The sequence below is a fragment of the Drosophila ficusphila genome, unplaced genomic scaffold (genome assembly GCF_018152265.1).
Source record: "Drosophila ficusphila isolate 14025-0441.05 unplaced genomic scaffold, ASM1815226v1 contig_436, whole genome shotgun sequence".
Classification (NCBI taxonomy): domain Eukaryota; kingdom Metazoa; phylum Arthropoda; class Insecta; order Diptera; family Drosophilidae; genus Drosophila; species Drosophila ficusphila.
Genome location: NW_025064352.1, coordinates 1,780,498 through 1,795,104, shown reverse-complemented (window position 1 = coordinate 1,795,104; position 14,607 = coordinate 1,780,498). Strand labels below are relative to the sequence as shown.

The window sequence follows — 14,607 nt, the reverse complement described above, 5'->3', positions numbered from 1 at the left end:
CAGCCCCGAATTCCTTTTTTTTTTTGTTTTTGGTCTGACCGCTCGCAATGAGGAAGGTCAAGTGCAAGCGCCAAATGTGTTTTATACTGTTTTTTACATCAGTCTCGGCTTTTTGTTTAATTAATTTTTAATATATTTTTTTTCGGCGGCAGCGTGGTTTTTTGACGAGCGCGTTGATGATGTGACAGGCGGCACACACAACTTGGGTGGTTCTGGAGGCTAATTGTGGCAGTTGATGGAAAGGGGCACTTAAAAGGTGTTAAGTCGCCACTTCAATGGCCTTGATAGAGCTGCAAAATGCTAGTGTTTGTTGTATTAATCAAGTTTGTTTTCAAGCTTTTCCTTGTTTAATATTTTTTACTTTTAGTTGTAGTAATTGTTTAAAGATAATTGATGGGATAATAATGCAATGGGAAATACACATAAGTATAGTAAAAAAGTACTTATTATTATAAAAAAAAAAAACAACTTTGATATTTTCGTTTTTAATTTGTAATGAAGAAAATATAAATAACAAAAAAAAATTATACAGTTTTCGATATCCAATATATATTTTTTCTTTTGACTTTTCTAGATTTTAATCACTTCTGAAGCATCAAACACTATTTTTGAACGTTTCTTTTTTCCCATTTTAATTGACCTCGTTGCGATTTGAGCCTGCCCTTGCTACTAGTTCACAGAACCCCAATAAAGTAATTACATAGCACCCACTGACCGCCACACTCTTTGTTATCGAATGGCTAAAATCGAATTTAATTACTTCCACCCACTAACAACTTCCGAGGCACACTTCGTCCGAAAGCCTTGGGTATAATAATAAGCCAAGCCAGTCTTCCAATATGAAATGCTATGGAAATATATAGTATGTTGGCATGGGTGTTGTGACGAACTGGAGTTTTATTGTCAATCATTGTCAATCAGCCACCGGAACAGTGGCCACCCAGCGAGCAACCGAGCGAATTTGACACTGAGTCTTTGAGAGTCCGTTGGAAAACCTTTAAAGTTCAATCAACTGACAGACACAAGAGACTTAATCACCTGTTTTTCTGCTAAGTAGGTTGGAGGGCTTATAAACCGATACCGATCGGCTATCATATTTTATCAAAACTGCTGAAAGGCAAAAAGGAAGTGGAAACAAGCCAAGTCATAACAGAAACCAAATTGAATTAAATTATATACGTTTAATGCCCAAAATCCAGCCCGATCCAAATACGAGACCGCAGCTCGTGTCTCGAGGTTAGCCTTGCCCATGGCATACAAATTTGAAAATTGATTTTGGCTTATTTTTTGGGTCTCTCGTCAGGTTCAAAACTATTAGCGCCCGCATGCAAAAAAAAAAAAATAAGCGAAGACCAATAGAGCAATCAAAATTGGAACAGTGCAATAGCGTAAAACAAATAAGCTTTTTGCGAAGTACAGCACGAAACGTATAGTTTACAGATAATATATGTATATATAGATTATGAAGTAAAATCAATATGAAAAAGGTATTTTTAGTTCATTAAGTAATTTAATCGTTTAAGTTATACAATCGCTTTTAAAGACCTTCTTAAGCCTGGCAAATCCTATGCTTTTTGGAACCCTCTTTAATGTATGGTCAAGTTCCATTAGCTCAGCAATGTGATTTACGCCTTTGTACCGCACTGTAGTTTCTGTTGTCAGCAGCGTTGTTACTGCCGTTGTCGTGCGTTGCTTTTTTGACAGTTAACTCTCTACTGGTTTTGATTTTTTCATGTACCAAACGGGGGCCACTTGAAATTTGATTTTGATCGATTTTGGCAAAGCAAAAAAAAAAGCAAACAAAAACTCGGACAATGGTTATTTAATGCGAATTCAGCCTCGGGGCAGAGTTAATGTTTTAATTAGCACAACTTGGGCATTATGAGGTCGCTTTGGGGGCACAACAACAAAATGCAGCATGCCACGCCCATCCAACCATATCCAAAGGGGTATTGTGGGTGGGGGAAATGAATATATGTATAATTTGTATTATACATTTTCGCTACATTCAAAGCGCATTCATTTACTTGATTCACACAATTTTAGTTTGTTTGCTATTTGTTTGGCGGCGCTTTGCTCAAACATTGCCAACTCCGGCAATGTTAAGAAAACCGCCACGAACATTGAACACCCCCCTCATAATCGTTCAGCTACTGTCATTGTCAGACAATCGTTAGTTAGTTCTTGAACTCGGCTTTTGAACTGAGCTCTCGTTGCGCGAGTCGCTCCAACTTCATAGCTAATCGCGGGCTACTCGTTTCGCGTTGGATCTTGACATGAGGAAGCCATTTGGTCGCCATATAGTATTGTAATGACTGTAATTAGTTAAACCCGAAAAGTTTTTAGCTGTGGGAGAGGTAGAACTTGAAGTGGGAAAATGCATCATGTTAATAGTTCTAAAGTCTGACCATTAAATTCCAAACAATAAATTGAATACACCAACATTAATAAGAGAAAAAAAACCATAGAAAATATAAATAAATTGTTAAAGTCTCGGCTTATCAATTTTCAATTGGCCTTATACTTGGGTGGCCTTTTATGGACAAAAAGTGGCATACTGAAAAAATCCTTGAATAATTCCTATAGTGCACACATTCCGAGAATCTGATAGTCACCTTTGTTCTGTCAATCCGAACATCGGCGCATACATATGTAACTACACATGTACAGTGAACACACAGACATAGGCATTCATCTACGAATTGTCAATTGCAGATACATTTTATCGATTGAAACAAAAGACTTGAACAAAAAACTTGTTTCACTTGCCGCCGATGACTGTTGAGTTTTTTTTTGTCGGTCAACTGGAGGCCTCCATGCAAAAAGTGAAAATATTATGCAACATTCTCTGTCTCCCTCTTTCTCTCCACCTCACCTTGTTCGCAATAAATTCAATAAATATTTTCACAATTTTGCTAATTGCAATTAATTCCATTTGTCGTTTCTCCTTCATTGTTGCATTATTATAACTCTGCTGTTCTTGGCCATATCGCATACATGTAAACTATTTGCAATTATGCAATTAAAAATGACATGACTTTAACTCGGACTCGAACTGGATAGCACTGGCATTGTTTCAGTTTTAGCTTAATTTCCATTTATTAATTATGTGATCCAGTGCCGCCGGTTTTCTCTCGCAGAAAGCAATTAAAACAGTCTAAAGCCATAAAAGCATCAAGATCAATCCGATCGTGAGCGATTGTATTTTATTTTTTTTTTTTGTTTTTTGTTTTTGGCCGGTGGGAAGGGCAGAGGCGGATATTCGAAGTGCGTGCTTCTTGATCTTGATTAGCTGGGCATTTAATAATGAATTTCCAACAACAGCCACTTCATACAACAATAACCAATTATCAAGGTCGCGGATGAGTTGGCTATTGTAAATATTTACATAGTTCGCGGCCCCGTCCCCTCCTTCATAACTCCACAAGGTCAAATTGTGGCAGAAGAGTTTCTTCGAGCGTTGTTGGATTAGTGTAAGGCAAACACTTGACTACACGTTCTATGAATTCAAGACCTTTATGGCCTCGGACTTCTAATTGATGGTAGAGAAAGTTACAAAAGTTGAACAAACAAGAAAACATTTCAAGGATTTAAAATAGCGTGCTGTTCAATTATTTTATAAGATTCAGAATGGTAAGCTTTATTAAAACCTTAAAAAATATTTATTAAAATTAACACTTGCAATAAAAATCTAAAAAGTATCCTCCAAACACAAACGATTTAAAATTGCAATCACATATTTAATCAAACAACTTAATTAATAACTTTTGCCTCTCTAACGCGCCTTGCTTAAAATCAGTCTTTCAACAATAGACACAATTTAAAGAATCAAAATGAAACAAATTTGAATCATTTGTTTGATTTGTTTTTGAGTTGTTTGTGTTCACAACTCAATTAATTTTCAAACATTATTCAAGTTCAAGTTTATTAACCTTAAGTTCAAAAGTGCAAATACCAACAGATTAATAGATTTCTATGCGGTTTTTCACACTGAAGGTTAAACGATTTCTGTTCTTTGCTTTTGGCGGATTCTTCAAAGCGCCAATAGACTGGCACAATTGTTTGCAATTAATTGGCATAGAGAAGCGATAATGGCAAAGTTCAGGTAGTTCACGCGTAGAAGGTCAGGTGGAGAAATTGTACTTCTTAAAAATGTAAAAACACCATTCCTGATTTAATTTCATTTAAATTCTGCAAGCATAATGAAATCCTAAATGGACAAACCATAATAATGGAACACCATATATGTATGTATATCTGCAAAAGGCGGAGAACCAAACCAAGAAACTGCGGACACGAAAAGGCAAACATAAACAAATTAAAATGCTACCATGATTAGCCAGAGTTGCCGCCGCCTCGTGAGGGCATTCGAGCGTGCCACATGAAGGTTAACCACGGGGCTGGGTTGCGATTATTAAAGAGCATTAATTGGAACATCGTTGAAGCGTCGGACAGCGGGAAGTTTAAAGCTTCGGAAGGTCACTGCGTCGATGGGAGGGAGGTTTAGATTGGCTGCGTTTCTGCCCACCAGCTGCGAGCCCAATTACTTACATTTTCGTTCTGCCAGTAGATTTAAATCTGTGAAGAGCAGCTGTCTAATCTGCATCGTGATTGCTGCATTTACGTATAAGCTAAAAGTTCATGGTCATCATGGGTTAAACACCTGCGTTTTTCAAGCACCCGCGAAGCATATTGTAATTTTAAAGACCTGGCCTGCGACTACTTAATTTAATGTCCGTCCGTCCGTCTGTCCGTCCAACCGTTCATCCATCCGTCCGCTCAATCGATTATCCTTCCATCCATTCCTTCCATCCATTCCTTCCATCCATTCCTTCCATTCATCCATCGTTTCATCCGTCCATCCCATACGTTCAGTCGTCCATTCCTCTAGCAGTATTATCAATTGTTATCAATCATTCAATCTTCTGGACTGATGATCGGATAAAGGGATGGACGCATGATCACATAAATATGCGGAAGGACGGTCATACGGGTGGAGAGATGGATGTTCAATCATAAAGATAATATGAATTTAAATTTGGCGGCCAGTTGCCTATCGAAAAGACGATTGCCTTGTTAATCGAAAGGTTCAAGGCAAAGCTAAATGCATTATGCTGGGATTTCAGTATTTCTCATAAAGTATCCACAGGTAACACTAATCAGCTGCCAAAACAAGCAATCTGCAATTTTTATATTATTAAAAAACTTGTTAATATCGCTTTTGTTTCATCATGGAAATTCCGGATACCTTTTACAGTAAAGATGAATACGTAGAAACGGTAAGTATTCGCAGTGAAACCAAAGCAGGCTTTCACTTTTCTACGGATGACCTCATCTCATGCCCGTAAACATTTTGTTTTCGCAGGCCTCCGGAAATAAAGTCAGTCGGCATACAGTGCTTTGTGGATCTCAAAACATCGTGCTCAATGGCAAGGTAATCGTGCAGAGTGGCGCCATAATCCGTGGAGATTTGGCCAATGTTCGAACGGGAAGGTACTGTGTGATTGGAAAAGATTCCGTCATCAGGCCACCCTACAAACAATTCAGCAAAGGAATCGCATTTTTCCCCATGCACATCGGCGATCATGTTTTTGTAGGCGAGGGAGCCGTCGTTTCGGCGGCTACAGTAGGATCCTGTGTTTACATCGGCAAGAATGCCATCATTGTAAGCTTGAATTTAATTTCATGCTTAAACTTATCATCAAAGCTTTTATATTTTTTTTAGGGCCGTCGCTGCGTTTTAAAAGATTGCTGCGTGATTGAGGATGGAGCTGTGCTGCCTCCGGAAACAACTGTGTCCAGCTACATGCGATATACAGCGAAGGGAACCATCGAGGGTGGCCAGGGAAATCCATACTTTGTGCCCGCCGCCATGCAGGATGAGATGATCAACTACACGAAATCATTTTACGAGCATTTTGTACGATCTCCGGCACCAGCTAGCTGAAAATAACTGTCTACTTCTACACAAGTGTGAAGTGCTGAGAAGATATTTTCCAATTGCATCAAGTTAAATCGGGAACCAGCCCGATGTAAAAGATGATTCATGATATAAACATATATATTAAATATTCTATAGGTATTCCCATTACGTTGCTGTTCTGTGGTTAATCTATCAGTCCCGTTTCGCAATCGTAGGCTTCTTCCCCGCACTCAAAGATGGGAAAACTCATTCCGGTGCGCCGAGCGATCACCGAGGCGAGCTCTTCGGAATTGTTTTCTTTGCACGGCATGATATTTCGATCCAGCAGCAGGACGGTGGCCGTATTTCGGCAGTTTGAAACTGTTGCAGTTATGTGGAGTGGGGTCTGTTTGCCTTCCGACTCCGCATTTACGTCGGCACCAAACTGAAGTAGCAAATGGGCGCAATCCGCATTGTTCCATTTGCAGGCGGAATGCAGGGGAGTCCATCCCAGCTCAGTGCGGGCATTGGGATCGGCTCGGTATTGAAGCAGCAACTTGGCCATGTCGACAAAATTATTGTAGGCAGCTCTATGCAGTGGTGTGTATCCATCGTTATCCTTTGAGTTCACGGTGTCTGCATCCAGGCGAAGGATCTCTCGCACTTCGCTGATGCGGTTTTCGTTCACCGCCCACAGGATCATGCGTTCAATGCTAGCTAAAAGAAGAATTTTATAGACTATTTTCTTTAAAAGACAAACTACTAACATTGTGGGTTTTTATCCTCCTCAATCAGTTCGTCGGCATCGTCGTCCCAGCCGCTTACAAACATTCCACGCGGAACTTTCGCATACCGCAGCTTCTCCACTTGGGATTTCTCATCGTCCGAATCGTAGTCACCCATTTTATGTTTAGTTTTCCAGAATTTATCTAAAAATTTAAGAACCTCTTTTGTTTTCCTTGTTTTAGAGTTACCTTTGCTATACCGCCTAGATAATCCTTGAGCAGTTCCAAAAACATACTAAAAACTACTACTACAAAAACACAGCAGTGCTCAAAATAACAAAGGATAACATTGAAATAATAAGAAATAAATCAAATTATTTAATTTCTAAAAAGCACATTAACTTAAAACAAAAATTCTGATTTAATTTTTTGAATTTATAGGCACTCTCACAAAGTAAAACTATAAACTGAATTTTTCTGTTATGTGATATCTTCTTGTTAGCAAACAACGGTCACTTTAATACTGGATGCAAAATCGAAGTCGCAAGGAAAACAATTGCTTCCCATTTTTGTTTACAGTCACGCAGCCCAAGACGCCATGTCAAATCCGCAGGAGGACCTACTGCCACCCAGTGCTGAGGACGACGAACTGACCCTGCCGCGAGCCAGCATCAACAAGATCATCAAGGAGCTGGTGCCCACTGTGCGTGTGGCGAACGAGAGTCGCGAGCTGATCCTGAACTGCTGCTCCGAGTTTATACATCTGATCAGTTCGGAGGCCAATGATGTGTGCAACATGCGCAACAAGAAGACAATCAACGCGGAGCACGTTCTGGAGGCGCTTGATCGTTTAGGCTTCCATGACTACAAACAGGAAGCGGAGGCCGTTCTTCACGACTGCAAAGAGGTGGCTGCCAAGCGAAGACGGCAGAGCACGCGCCTGGAAAACCTTGGTATTCCCGAAGAGGAACTTTTGCGACAGCAGCAGGAGCTGTTCGCCAAGGCACGCGAAGAACAGGCCCGTGAGGAGCAGCAGCAATGGATGAGTATGCAGGCGGCGGCCATGGTCCAGCGACAACCGCTGGCTGATGGCTCCGTGGCCAGCAAACCCAGTGAAGATGACGAGGACGAGGACGACGACGACTACTAGTAGAAAAGTGTGTCTTTCTATGAGCTTAATGTAGTTTTAATATTAAAATATATTGCCATAAGTTCAGCAGTCTGCTGTAAGCTAATCTTTGCCAGATTATTTAGCTCATCTGCAGACTGCAGCCTATCCATCTGTTTGCCATTCAGAAGTAATCCACAGTTCTGTAGTAATTTTTATCTTAAAGTATATTGCTATCGATTCAACTATCAGCTAATCTCCGCCAGATTCTGTGACTCCTCTCCATCCTCGTCTTCTTTTCTGGTATTCAGTTGCATTTCCACCAATTTCGGCAGAGGGTCTGGGGCAGTGTAAGTGCCGGGCACATATTTTCCCAAGATCTCCGTGTGTTGTTTCCAGAATTGCGAAGATATCAAATCCTCGTGCAGCGGGACTACTGCCTGTCGTCCTTTATCACCCACGATAACTCGCTTTCTAAGTAGAATCGTTCCTTTTCGGTACATGGCAGGCAAATTATTGTAGTTAATCCCAAACTCCTGGAAAAGCAACTCGTTCTTGTCCGCTGAAAAGGTTCCACGCAGTTTTGCCTCCGCCTCCTGATTCGTCAGACCTTTCTCCAAAACCAGTTTCCAAAATGCGGTGTTGTACAGATTGTTGACATGCACATCGGCCTGTCGCCAGCTGAGATAATCTTTTAGATTCTGCTCCGAAGGATAAAGGACCACTCGACCGTCAAAACATGGAGCATAAGCTAATGGCAGGTTCATCCATTTGGACCACTGCATCACATAGCTCGTGGAAAACAAACTGGTGACATAGGTAAGCAATTTCGCGGATCGCCTTTTAAAGGCAGCCGTTTCCTTGCGAAAAACGAAGGAGTACTCGTCACTCTGTCCGTAAGCCAACACAATATCTCGGAACTCCTGCATCACCGCCGTGGCTGCAGCATTCATCACATTAAGAGCTGAAGATAGAGAATTATAGATTAAATTCTTGAAATTAATAAATAAAACAACTTGGTTACCATTCTCATCGTTTGGCTTTTCGAAATCATGCGCCTTGGAGAACTTGTGGAACTTTTTGCCATCTATTCGAATGACTATCCAAACGTTGGGTAATATGCTGTCGTCCTGCTCGAAGGACTTGACATATTCAAATCTGCTGCAGGCCATGCTGCGTTTGGGGAAATCCCGGGCAAGGGGGTTATTCAAGAGTTTACAGAATTTATTCAAAGTGCCAAGCAACCGCATTTAAAAGTTTCTTTCGCAAACGCATGAGTTGTCAACAGCTGATTGCATATAATTGGAACATGAACTGGTTCCACCATATGCTTAAAATTGAAAACCTACCAAATATCTGGCAAGACTTAACAATGTTTTAAATTAAGTTTTAATTCGATAAATAGCTTATGACATTAAGAGGGAAAGTAAAAGTCGCTTGTCAATTTTGTAATAAATTGGTATAATTTGATGGTCTTTTGGGGTCAAACGGTGTTTATCATCCTCATTGACGCGGTCACACTGTCGTCGTCAAACGGAAAATTTGGTGGAAAATTATGAGCGTGAATTACGAACAAAATACGGCAGATGAGCAATTCGCCCGGGCACACAAGGCAGTCAGTCTGTCGGACGACGAGGACGGCGAGGAACCAGTCGAAACCACGTCCTCCCAAAGCCAGAGGCCACCAGTGAACAGTAAACCAGGCCAGGAGTTCTATGAGGAGCCGGGCGGGAAAAACGAAGGAAGTGATGGCGATGATCAGGAGGAGCAGGAAGCGGAGTCAGCCGGGGGAGCAGCCAACACGCATGTAGTGGCTCACCACTACAACGAGCTAAAGGAGGCTGGACGAAAGGATCGCGAAAAGTCAAAGATCTTTTTCATGCGAAACTTTAACAACTGGATTAAGAGCCAGCTGATCAACGAGTACATGTCGCAGATCAAGGATCAGAGGCGAATGGGTGACGCCTTAAGGGTCCTGGACATGTGCTGTGGCAAGGGCGGTGACCTCCTTAAGTGGGAGAAGTCAAACATCTCCCACCTCATCTGCACGGATATCGCCGAGGTGTCCGTGGAGCAATGCCAGCGGCGGTATCAGGACATTTTACAGCGAGCTGAGAAGTCCAAGTTCGCCAACAAGTTTACCGCTGAGTTCTTTGCCTGCGATTCCACGTTGGTGCGCCTGCGGGAGCGGTATAAGGATCCTTCGCTGCAACTGAATCTGGTATCCTGCCAGTTTGCCTTTCACTATTGCTTTGAGTCCATGGCGCAGGCGGATTGCATGATGCGAAACGCAGCCGAGTGTCTGAAGCCGGGTGGCTTTTTCATTGCCACCATGCCCGATGCCTACGAGATCGTTCGGAGGCTAAAGGCAGCCGGACCGGATGCCCGGCGTTTCGGCAACGATGTGTACAGCATAGAGTTTGACTGCGAAACAGATCCGTTGCCCCTGTTTGGCGCCAAGTACCAGTTTCACTTGGAGGGCGTCGTAGACTGCCCCGAGTTTCTGGTGCACTTCCCCACCCTGGTCAAGCTGGGTCGAAAGTACGGCCTGCAGCTGTTAAGGCGATCGACATTTGCCGATTACTACAAGGAGAGCTTGCCCCACGGTCGGCACCTCCTGCAGCGCATGTCCGGCTTGGAGTCGGTGCAAACGCAGCGTTGTGAAAGCGATGAACAGTTCTCCCATTTGCGAAACTTCCAGGCATCGCAGCGTGGTCGGCCGGTGGGAACGCTCTCCAAATCGGAGTGGGAAGCAGCAAGTGAGTCCTCATCCCGTTGCTCTTTAAGATCATTTACTAAATTTGGTTCTTTTTAGCTCTCTATCTGGTTTGTGCCTTTAAGAAATGCAAAAACACCTGGGATACCAATGGCAAACCAGTGTTTGAGTTCGACGACTGATTATTGCCAAAAATGTGCGTGTATTAGATTATGTTTTGTATCCGTCGCCCAACCTTGTCAAAGATTATACTCGAAAGCATGAACAGATTATTACTACTAAAAAGATAAGTTTGTAGTTCAACGTTGTAAACTTAAATATACAATTTCTTGTGTTCATAGGTTCCAGTTATACAATTTTACTTTTGTTCACCCATCAACAAAGCAAAACAGTTTTTTAACATCAATATTTTTATGAAATGAAACAACTTTAGTTTTTTTTATTCACTGATTCAAGTGCGTACTCTAGTTAGAAAGAAATTGTAAAATATATATTGATACCATAAATAAAGTAAAAAAGTGTTTTGTAAAAAATAAAGGGCAACACTTTGATAAAGCCCTTACTTTTTATAGTCTTTTAACAAATCGAATACTTGTAATCACATAAAATTTCTTGATACAATGATTTCGGTGAAATACAATTTGAAAACTTTTGAATAGACCTCGCTCGAGCCGCCTTTCAATCCGCCCTTATCGAAAGCTTTGATAAGGAGGCTTTCGAGCACGTTCGAAACTGGAAGTGAGATATCGAACAAAGCTTCGGGGCAACGAAGCTCGCTGGATGAGAGAGCGCACAGCTGTTGCTTTCACAGCGACGGCGCCTTTGAAGGACATCGGGCAAAGGTTAGTCCTGACGTTTACGTTGCCGGGTCGTGCCTGCCAGCGACCCAACCTGTTCAGTGCTGCTCTGGAGCGACCCCAACCAGTCCGAGGCGAAAGCGTGTCGTGCCAGGCGCTCGATGCATCAATGAATTATTGTAGCTGAAGTGTAAATAAATATTTGATAACTGGTCGAAAGTATGGGTGGCCTGCCACGCCCCCCTTGGGGAGGCTAGAGGGTATGGTGGTCGTACTGGGGAAAATAACGGCATAAATTACGCCATTGATTGGTTTTCGAAGCGACTGCAAAGTTTATATTGGGGCAATCAGTTCGGCTCTTCCCTTCATTATCGCTTAAGGCCCTTACTTTGGTGGCCCTCTTCCTTTTGACCCGCTCGGCCGGCCACTCTCTTTCCGAACTTCTTGGCAGATAATTTCATTATTTAAAGTTTTTCTCATAAAAATCAACTTTGGGTGTAAAGTTTAAATTTGTTTTGCACATACTGACGCACAAACACAAGCGGGGAAGGGCGCGCTGGCAGGAGGCACGTGTATGTGGGTGGGATTGGGTCGGTTGGCTTCGCTTTTGTTTAAAGTAGAGCGTGCGTATTTATAAGGCAAACAACAGAGCCAGGGCTGCCCGAGCTGTTTACGTTTACACACACGTAACCCACCCAACCGCTTTTGGCCAACCCAACGCTTTTGGCCAGGTCCTCTCCGCATGTCCTTCGCCACGACTCGCTTTGCACTGATTGGCCCTAATGAATCTTTTTGTTACCTTCTCCATGCGGCCGCCTGCGCATTGTACCATGCGGTCTATGTAAATTAGTTCACTTTTAACCCAAACATCGGGCCACGACGGATTTCTTGCCCGCATAAAACAAATTAACAATTTCAACTTTCATGCTTCCATAATTATAAGTTTTAATGGCCTCTAGGAAAATAGGAGATTGTATTGATTGCCGGAAAATTGGATTTATTAAATCTTTTAAGTTTGCTTAAACAACTTTCAAGTTTATAAGTCAATTAAATCATGTAAAAATTTGACAGATTATTTGATGTAAAATCATTTTAAAAATCAGCGATCAAATTTAAACGTTATTTCGTGAAATATTTTCGAAAGGCTGGTTAAATATATACGGTTATAAATCTTATTTTAGAGGTACGTCATTTGATAAGTGCATTCGTACTTGGATTTCAGCTTAAGAAAACGATCCATCATGCAGTGAGCATTTACTCCTTTACGATTCAGATAAGTTTCGAGAGCGTCATTGAATTCATCTTTGGTTGAGGTTGAAGTGCTTCGCATAAACATCAGCATTTTATATGCATCTCTGGTGAGTAGTTCATCGAATTTCGCTATTTCCTTATTGCTATCTGATTTGTATGAGTTGTAGATATTTCGGAATTCCGGGTTGCCACTATAGCTTCGATTACAAAGGATCATTTTCTTGAAGTTACAACGGAACTTCAAAAGAAACTCAATCTTTTGTTCCGGAATAGCAATACTCAATTCCACCAAATTGTCGTTAATGAATTTCTCAAAACTTGAATTTCTTCCTAATTTCTTAATAACTTTTTCTGCGACTTCCAAGGCTTTGTCCGTTAAAGTATCTGCCAACCCAAGACGATCATGCTCAACGCCTTCCAAAAAATTACAGAATTTTTCTTTGTCGCTATGGGTAGCCAATCCACTGATGGGATTCTACAAAAATGGTTTAGTAAAGTTGTTTGGAAAAATAAAATTAACTTTTCTTACCAGTAAAAGTAATGTTGAAACAGCTAGCAAGAATAATTTCATCTTGTTCAGTGGTTGCGATCGAACTACAATTTGTTAAACACATTTTCCGCTTTTTATAGCTGCCGGATCCATACACTTCACTATCGCTTTTCCAACACAGATTTCTCAGCGAGAGCTGTTGTTTTTTTTATGAGTCATGATATGCAATATCAACTTATATTTTTAAAAATATATATAAATAACTAATCTAAAAAAATTTATTGTACCCTTTTTTTTAATTGTACTTGTTTGATTAATCTTGGGTTGTCAACGGAACGGAAAGGTTTGTTGGATTTATTAATTTTAAACATTTTTTTTAATCACTTACAAAAAAACAGTAAGATGTAGTTTTTTAAACTCTTAAAAAAATGCTAAATGTGCTAATGGAAATTGTAAAATTTGGAGTCAAAATCGAAAATAAGCTGGCTGCTAAAGGGTTAAGGCTTGTGGCACAATGGCTTCCCCCAGGTTGAGTTGAGTAATGTGCATACGTTAGTGCAATGTGTTCGTGTGGAAGGGACCGTGTCACTGTGTTGGTGCTGCTGGGCACTGACAAAACGCAGGTAGGAAACGAACGGCCCTACACAGTACGTATACGCAGTGTGTGCAAACAGAAAACATGCCGCAATGTTTGTTTTGTAAGCCTGTCGAGGCAAGCGAGCGAATAAGTGTCTATGTCCCTCTCCCTCTCTCTTGCTCTCCCTCTCTGTCTCGCTCTCTCTTGCTCTCCCTCTCTTTTGGTCCTTTCTCTGCAGATCATAAAATGCACGTACATATATGTGTGTATGAATTTAGATGCCTTTTGATGGTGCGTTTATGTGTGCGTATGCGGCTTGTGTTTATTCAACCGCATGAAACAATGTGAAAAACGCATGCCAGGCATACGACAGTGTTGGTGGCTCTGTGTGAATGGCTGCGAGCATGTCTGCGTGCGCCTTCTGCTATGCTAAACTTTTTACAAGGATTGCCCCCGGAGCGGGTTGGCTTGGTTAACGCAACAATTTAACACAAAACCAAAAAGAAGGTAAAAGAACCAAGAAGAAAAGATGAGCAAAAAAATGAGTAAGAAAAAAATGAAACGTTCCACACATATTTGTGCATACATATATGCCCAAGGACTTAGCGGCGCCCATTGAAAGGATGTGAAGATGATGAGCTGCAGCTCATCGCTTGGTAATCTTTTGTGGTTCTTTTCTGGCCAAAGAGAAACTTGAACTCTGCTCCTCAATGCCTGAGTGTTGCCACATTCGTCGTGGTAGTTACTCTTGGCTTGGTTGGATGCGTTCGTGCACCACGGCTGTCGAGCTTCTTTGCCAACTTGAGGGTGACTGTTGGCTCAGTAATTATATATTTAATTCTAAGGTCTTCTGGTTTTTTGCAAAAGTATTCCATTCAGATTTTTTGAACTGGAATTTACGGTTTTATCAATGACAACATGAGGCTATCAATATGATTACTGCAATTCAATTTTAAATAATTTTTACTTTGGCTATATATTTTTGAGACTACTTTAACAGTACTGAAATTGTTATATATTTATATTATATTTAATTGTTTA

General features: G+C 41.2%; 6 protein-coding genes across 6 annotated transcripts; 3 read left to right on the top strand and 3 right to left on the bottom strand.

Moving 5' to 3' along the window:
* The first annotated feature begins 5,155 nt into the window (after nucleotides 1-5,155).
* On the top strand, nucleotides 5,156-6,091 carry LOC108101748 (dynactin subunit 5). The gene is made up of 3 exons (XM_017206210.2): nucleotides 5,156-5,279; nucleotides 5,366-5,665; nucleotides 5,726-6,091. The coding sequence occupies exons 1-3, from the start codon at nucleotides 5,232-5,234 to the stop codon at nucleotides 5,945-5,947; spliced, it is 570 nt and encodes a 189-aa protein (XP_017061699.1). The 5' UTR covers nucleotides 5,156-5,231; the 3' UTR covers nucleotides 5,948-6,091.
* LOC108101747 (ankyrin repeat domain-containing protein 49) lies at nucleotides 6,044-6,923 on the bottom strand. The gene is made up of 2 exons (XM_017206209.1): nucleotides 6,670-6,923; nucleotides 6,044-6,619 (listed from the first exon to the last, which is right to left on the bottom strand). Exons 1-2 carry the CDS (start codon nucleotides 6,803-6,805, stop codon nucleotides 6,108-6,110), a joined length of 648 nt encoding a protein of 215 aa, XP_017061698.1. The 5' UTR covers nucleotides 6,806-6,923; the 3' UTR covers nucleotides 6,044-6,107.
* Nucleotides 6,924-7,124: 201 nt separating this feature from the next.
* LOC108101749 (protein Dr1) lies at nucleotides 7,125-7,862 on the top strand. The gene has a single exon (XM_017206211.2). The coding sequence runs from the start codon at nucleotides 7,226-7,228 to the stop codon at nucleotides 7,775-7,777; it is 552 nt and encodes a 183-aa protein (XP_017061700.1). The 5' UTR covers nucleotides 7,125-7,225; the 3' UTR covers nucleotides 7,778-7,862.
* Nucleotides 7,863-7,944: 82 nt separating this feature from the next.
* Nucleotides 7,945-9,113, bottom strand: LOC108101746 (probable tRNA(His) guanylyltransferase). The gene is made up of 2 exons (XM_017206208.2): nucleotides 8,760-9,113; nucleotides 7,945-8,699 (listed from the first exon to the last, which is right to left on the bottom strand). Exons 1-2 carry the CDS (start codon nucleotides 8,983-8,985, stop codon nucleotides 7,984-7,986), a joined length of 942 nt encoding a protein of 313 aa, XP_017061697.1. The 5' UTR covers nucleotides 8,986-9,113; the 3' UTR covers nucleotides 7,945-7,983.
* A 115-nt stretch (nucleotides 9,114-9,228) lies between these two features.
* LOC108101745 (mRNA cap guanine-N7 methyltransferase) lies at nucleotides 9,229-11,013 on the top strand. The gene is made up of 2 exons (XM_017206206.2): nucleotides 9,229-10,494; nucleotides 10,551-11,013. The coding sequence occupies exons 1-2, from the start codon at nucleotides 9,291-9,293 to the stop codon at nucleotides 10,631-10,633; spliced, it is 1,287 nt and encodes a 428-aa protein (XP_017061695.1). The 5' UTR covers nucleotides 9,229-9,290; the 3' UTR covers nucleotides 10,634-11,013.
* A 1,211-nt stretch (nucleotides 11,014-12,224) lies between these two features.
* Nucleotides 12,225-13,076, bottom strand: LOC108101735. The gene is made up of 2 exons (XM_017206187.2): nucleotides 13,029-13,076; nucleotides 12,225-12,974 (listed from the first exon to the last, which is right to left on the bottom strand). Exons 1-2 carry the CDS (start codon nucleotides 13,068-13,070, stop codon nucleotides 12,426-12,428), a joined length of 591 nt encoding a protein of 196 aa, XP_017061676.1. The 5' UTR covers nucleotides 13,071-13,076; the 3' UTR covers nucleotides 12,225-12,425.
* Nucleotides 13,077-14,607: the final 1,531 nt, after the last annotated feature.

Excerpts from the sequence above, each read along its gene's own strand:
- LOC108101748 (XM_017206210.2), top strand. The coding sequence starts at position 5,232 with ATGGAAATTCCGGATACCTTTTACAGTAAAGATGAATACGTAGAAACG. Across the intron at positions 5,280-5,365 it reads AAGATGAATACGTAGAAACG|GCCTCCGGAAATAAAGTCAG; the intron begins GTAAGTATTCGC and ends TTGTTTTCGCAG. Across the intron at positions 5,666-5,725 it reads TCGGCAAGAATGCCATCATT|GGCCGTCGCTGCGTTTTAAA; the intron begins GTAAGCTTGAAT and ends TATTTTTTTTAG.
- LOC108101747 (XM_017206209.1), bottom strand. The coding sequence starts at position 6,805 with ATGGGTGACTACGATTCGGACGATGAGAAATCCCAAGTGGAGAAGCTG. Across the intron at positions 6,620-6,669 it reads GGAGGATAAAAACCCACAAT|CTAGCATTGAACGCATGATC; the intron begins GTTAGTAGTTTG and ends TTCTTCTTTTAG.
- LOC108101749 (XM_017206211.2), top strand. The coding sequence starts at position 7,226 with ATGTCAAATCCGCAGGAGGACCTACTGCCACCCAGTGCTGAGGACGAC.
- LOC108101746 (XM_017206208.2), bottom strand. The coding sequence starts at position 8,985 with ATGCGGTTGCTTGGCACTTTGAATAAATTCTGTAAACTCTTGAATAAC. Across the intron at positions 8,700-8,759 it reads AAAGCCAAACGATGAGAATG|CTCTTAATGTGATGAATGCT; the intron begins GTAACCAAGTTG and ends CTCTATCTTCAG.
- LOC108101745 (XM_017206206.2), top strand. The coding sequence starts at position 9,291 with ATGAGCGTGAATTACGAACAAAATACGGCAGATGAGCAATTCGCCCGG. Across the intron at positions 10,495-10,550 it reads ATCGGAGTGGGAAGCAGCAA|CTCTCTATCTGGTTTGTGCC; the intron begins GTGAGTCCTCAT and ends GGTTCTTTTTAG.
- LOC108101735 (XM_017206187.2), bottom strand. The coding sequence starts at position 13,070 with ATGAAATTATTCTTGCTAGCTGTTTCAACATTACTTTTACTG. Across the intron at positions 12,975-13,028 it reads TTTCAACATTACTTTTACTG|AATCCCATCAGTGGATTGGC; the intron begins GTAAGAAAAGTT and ends CCATTTTTGTAG.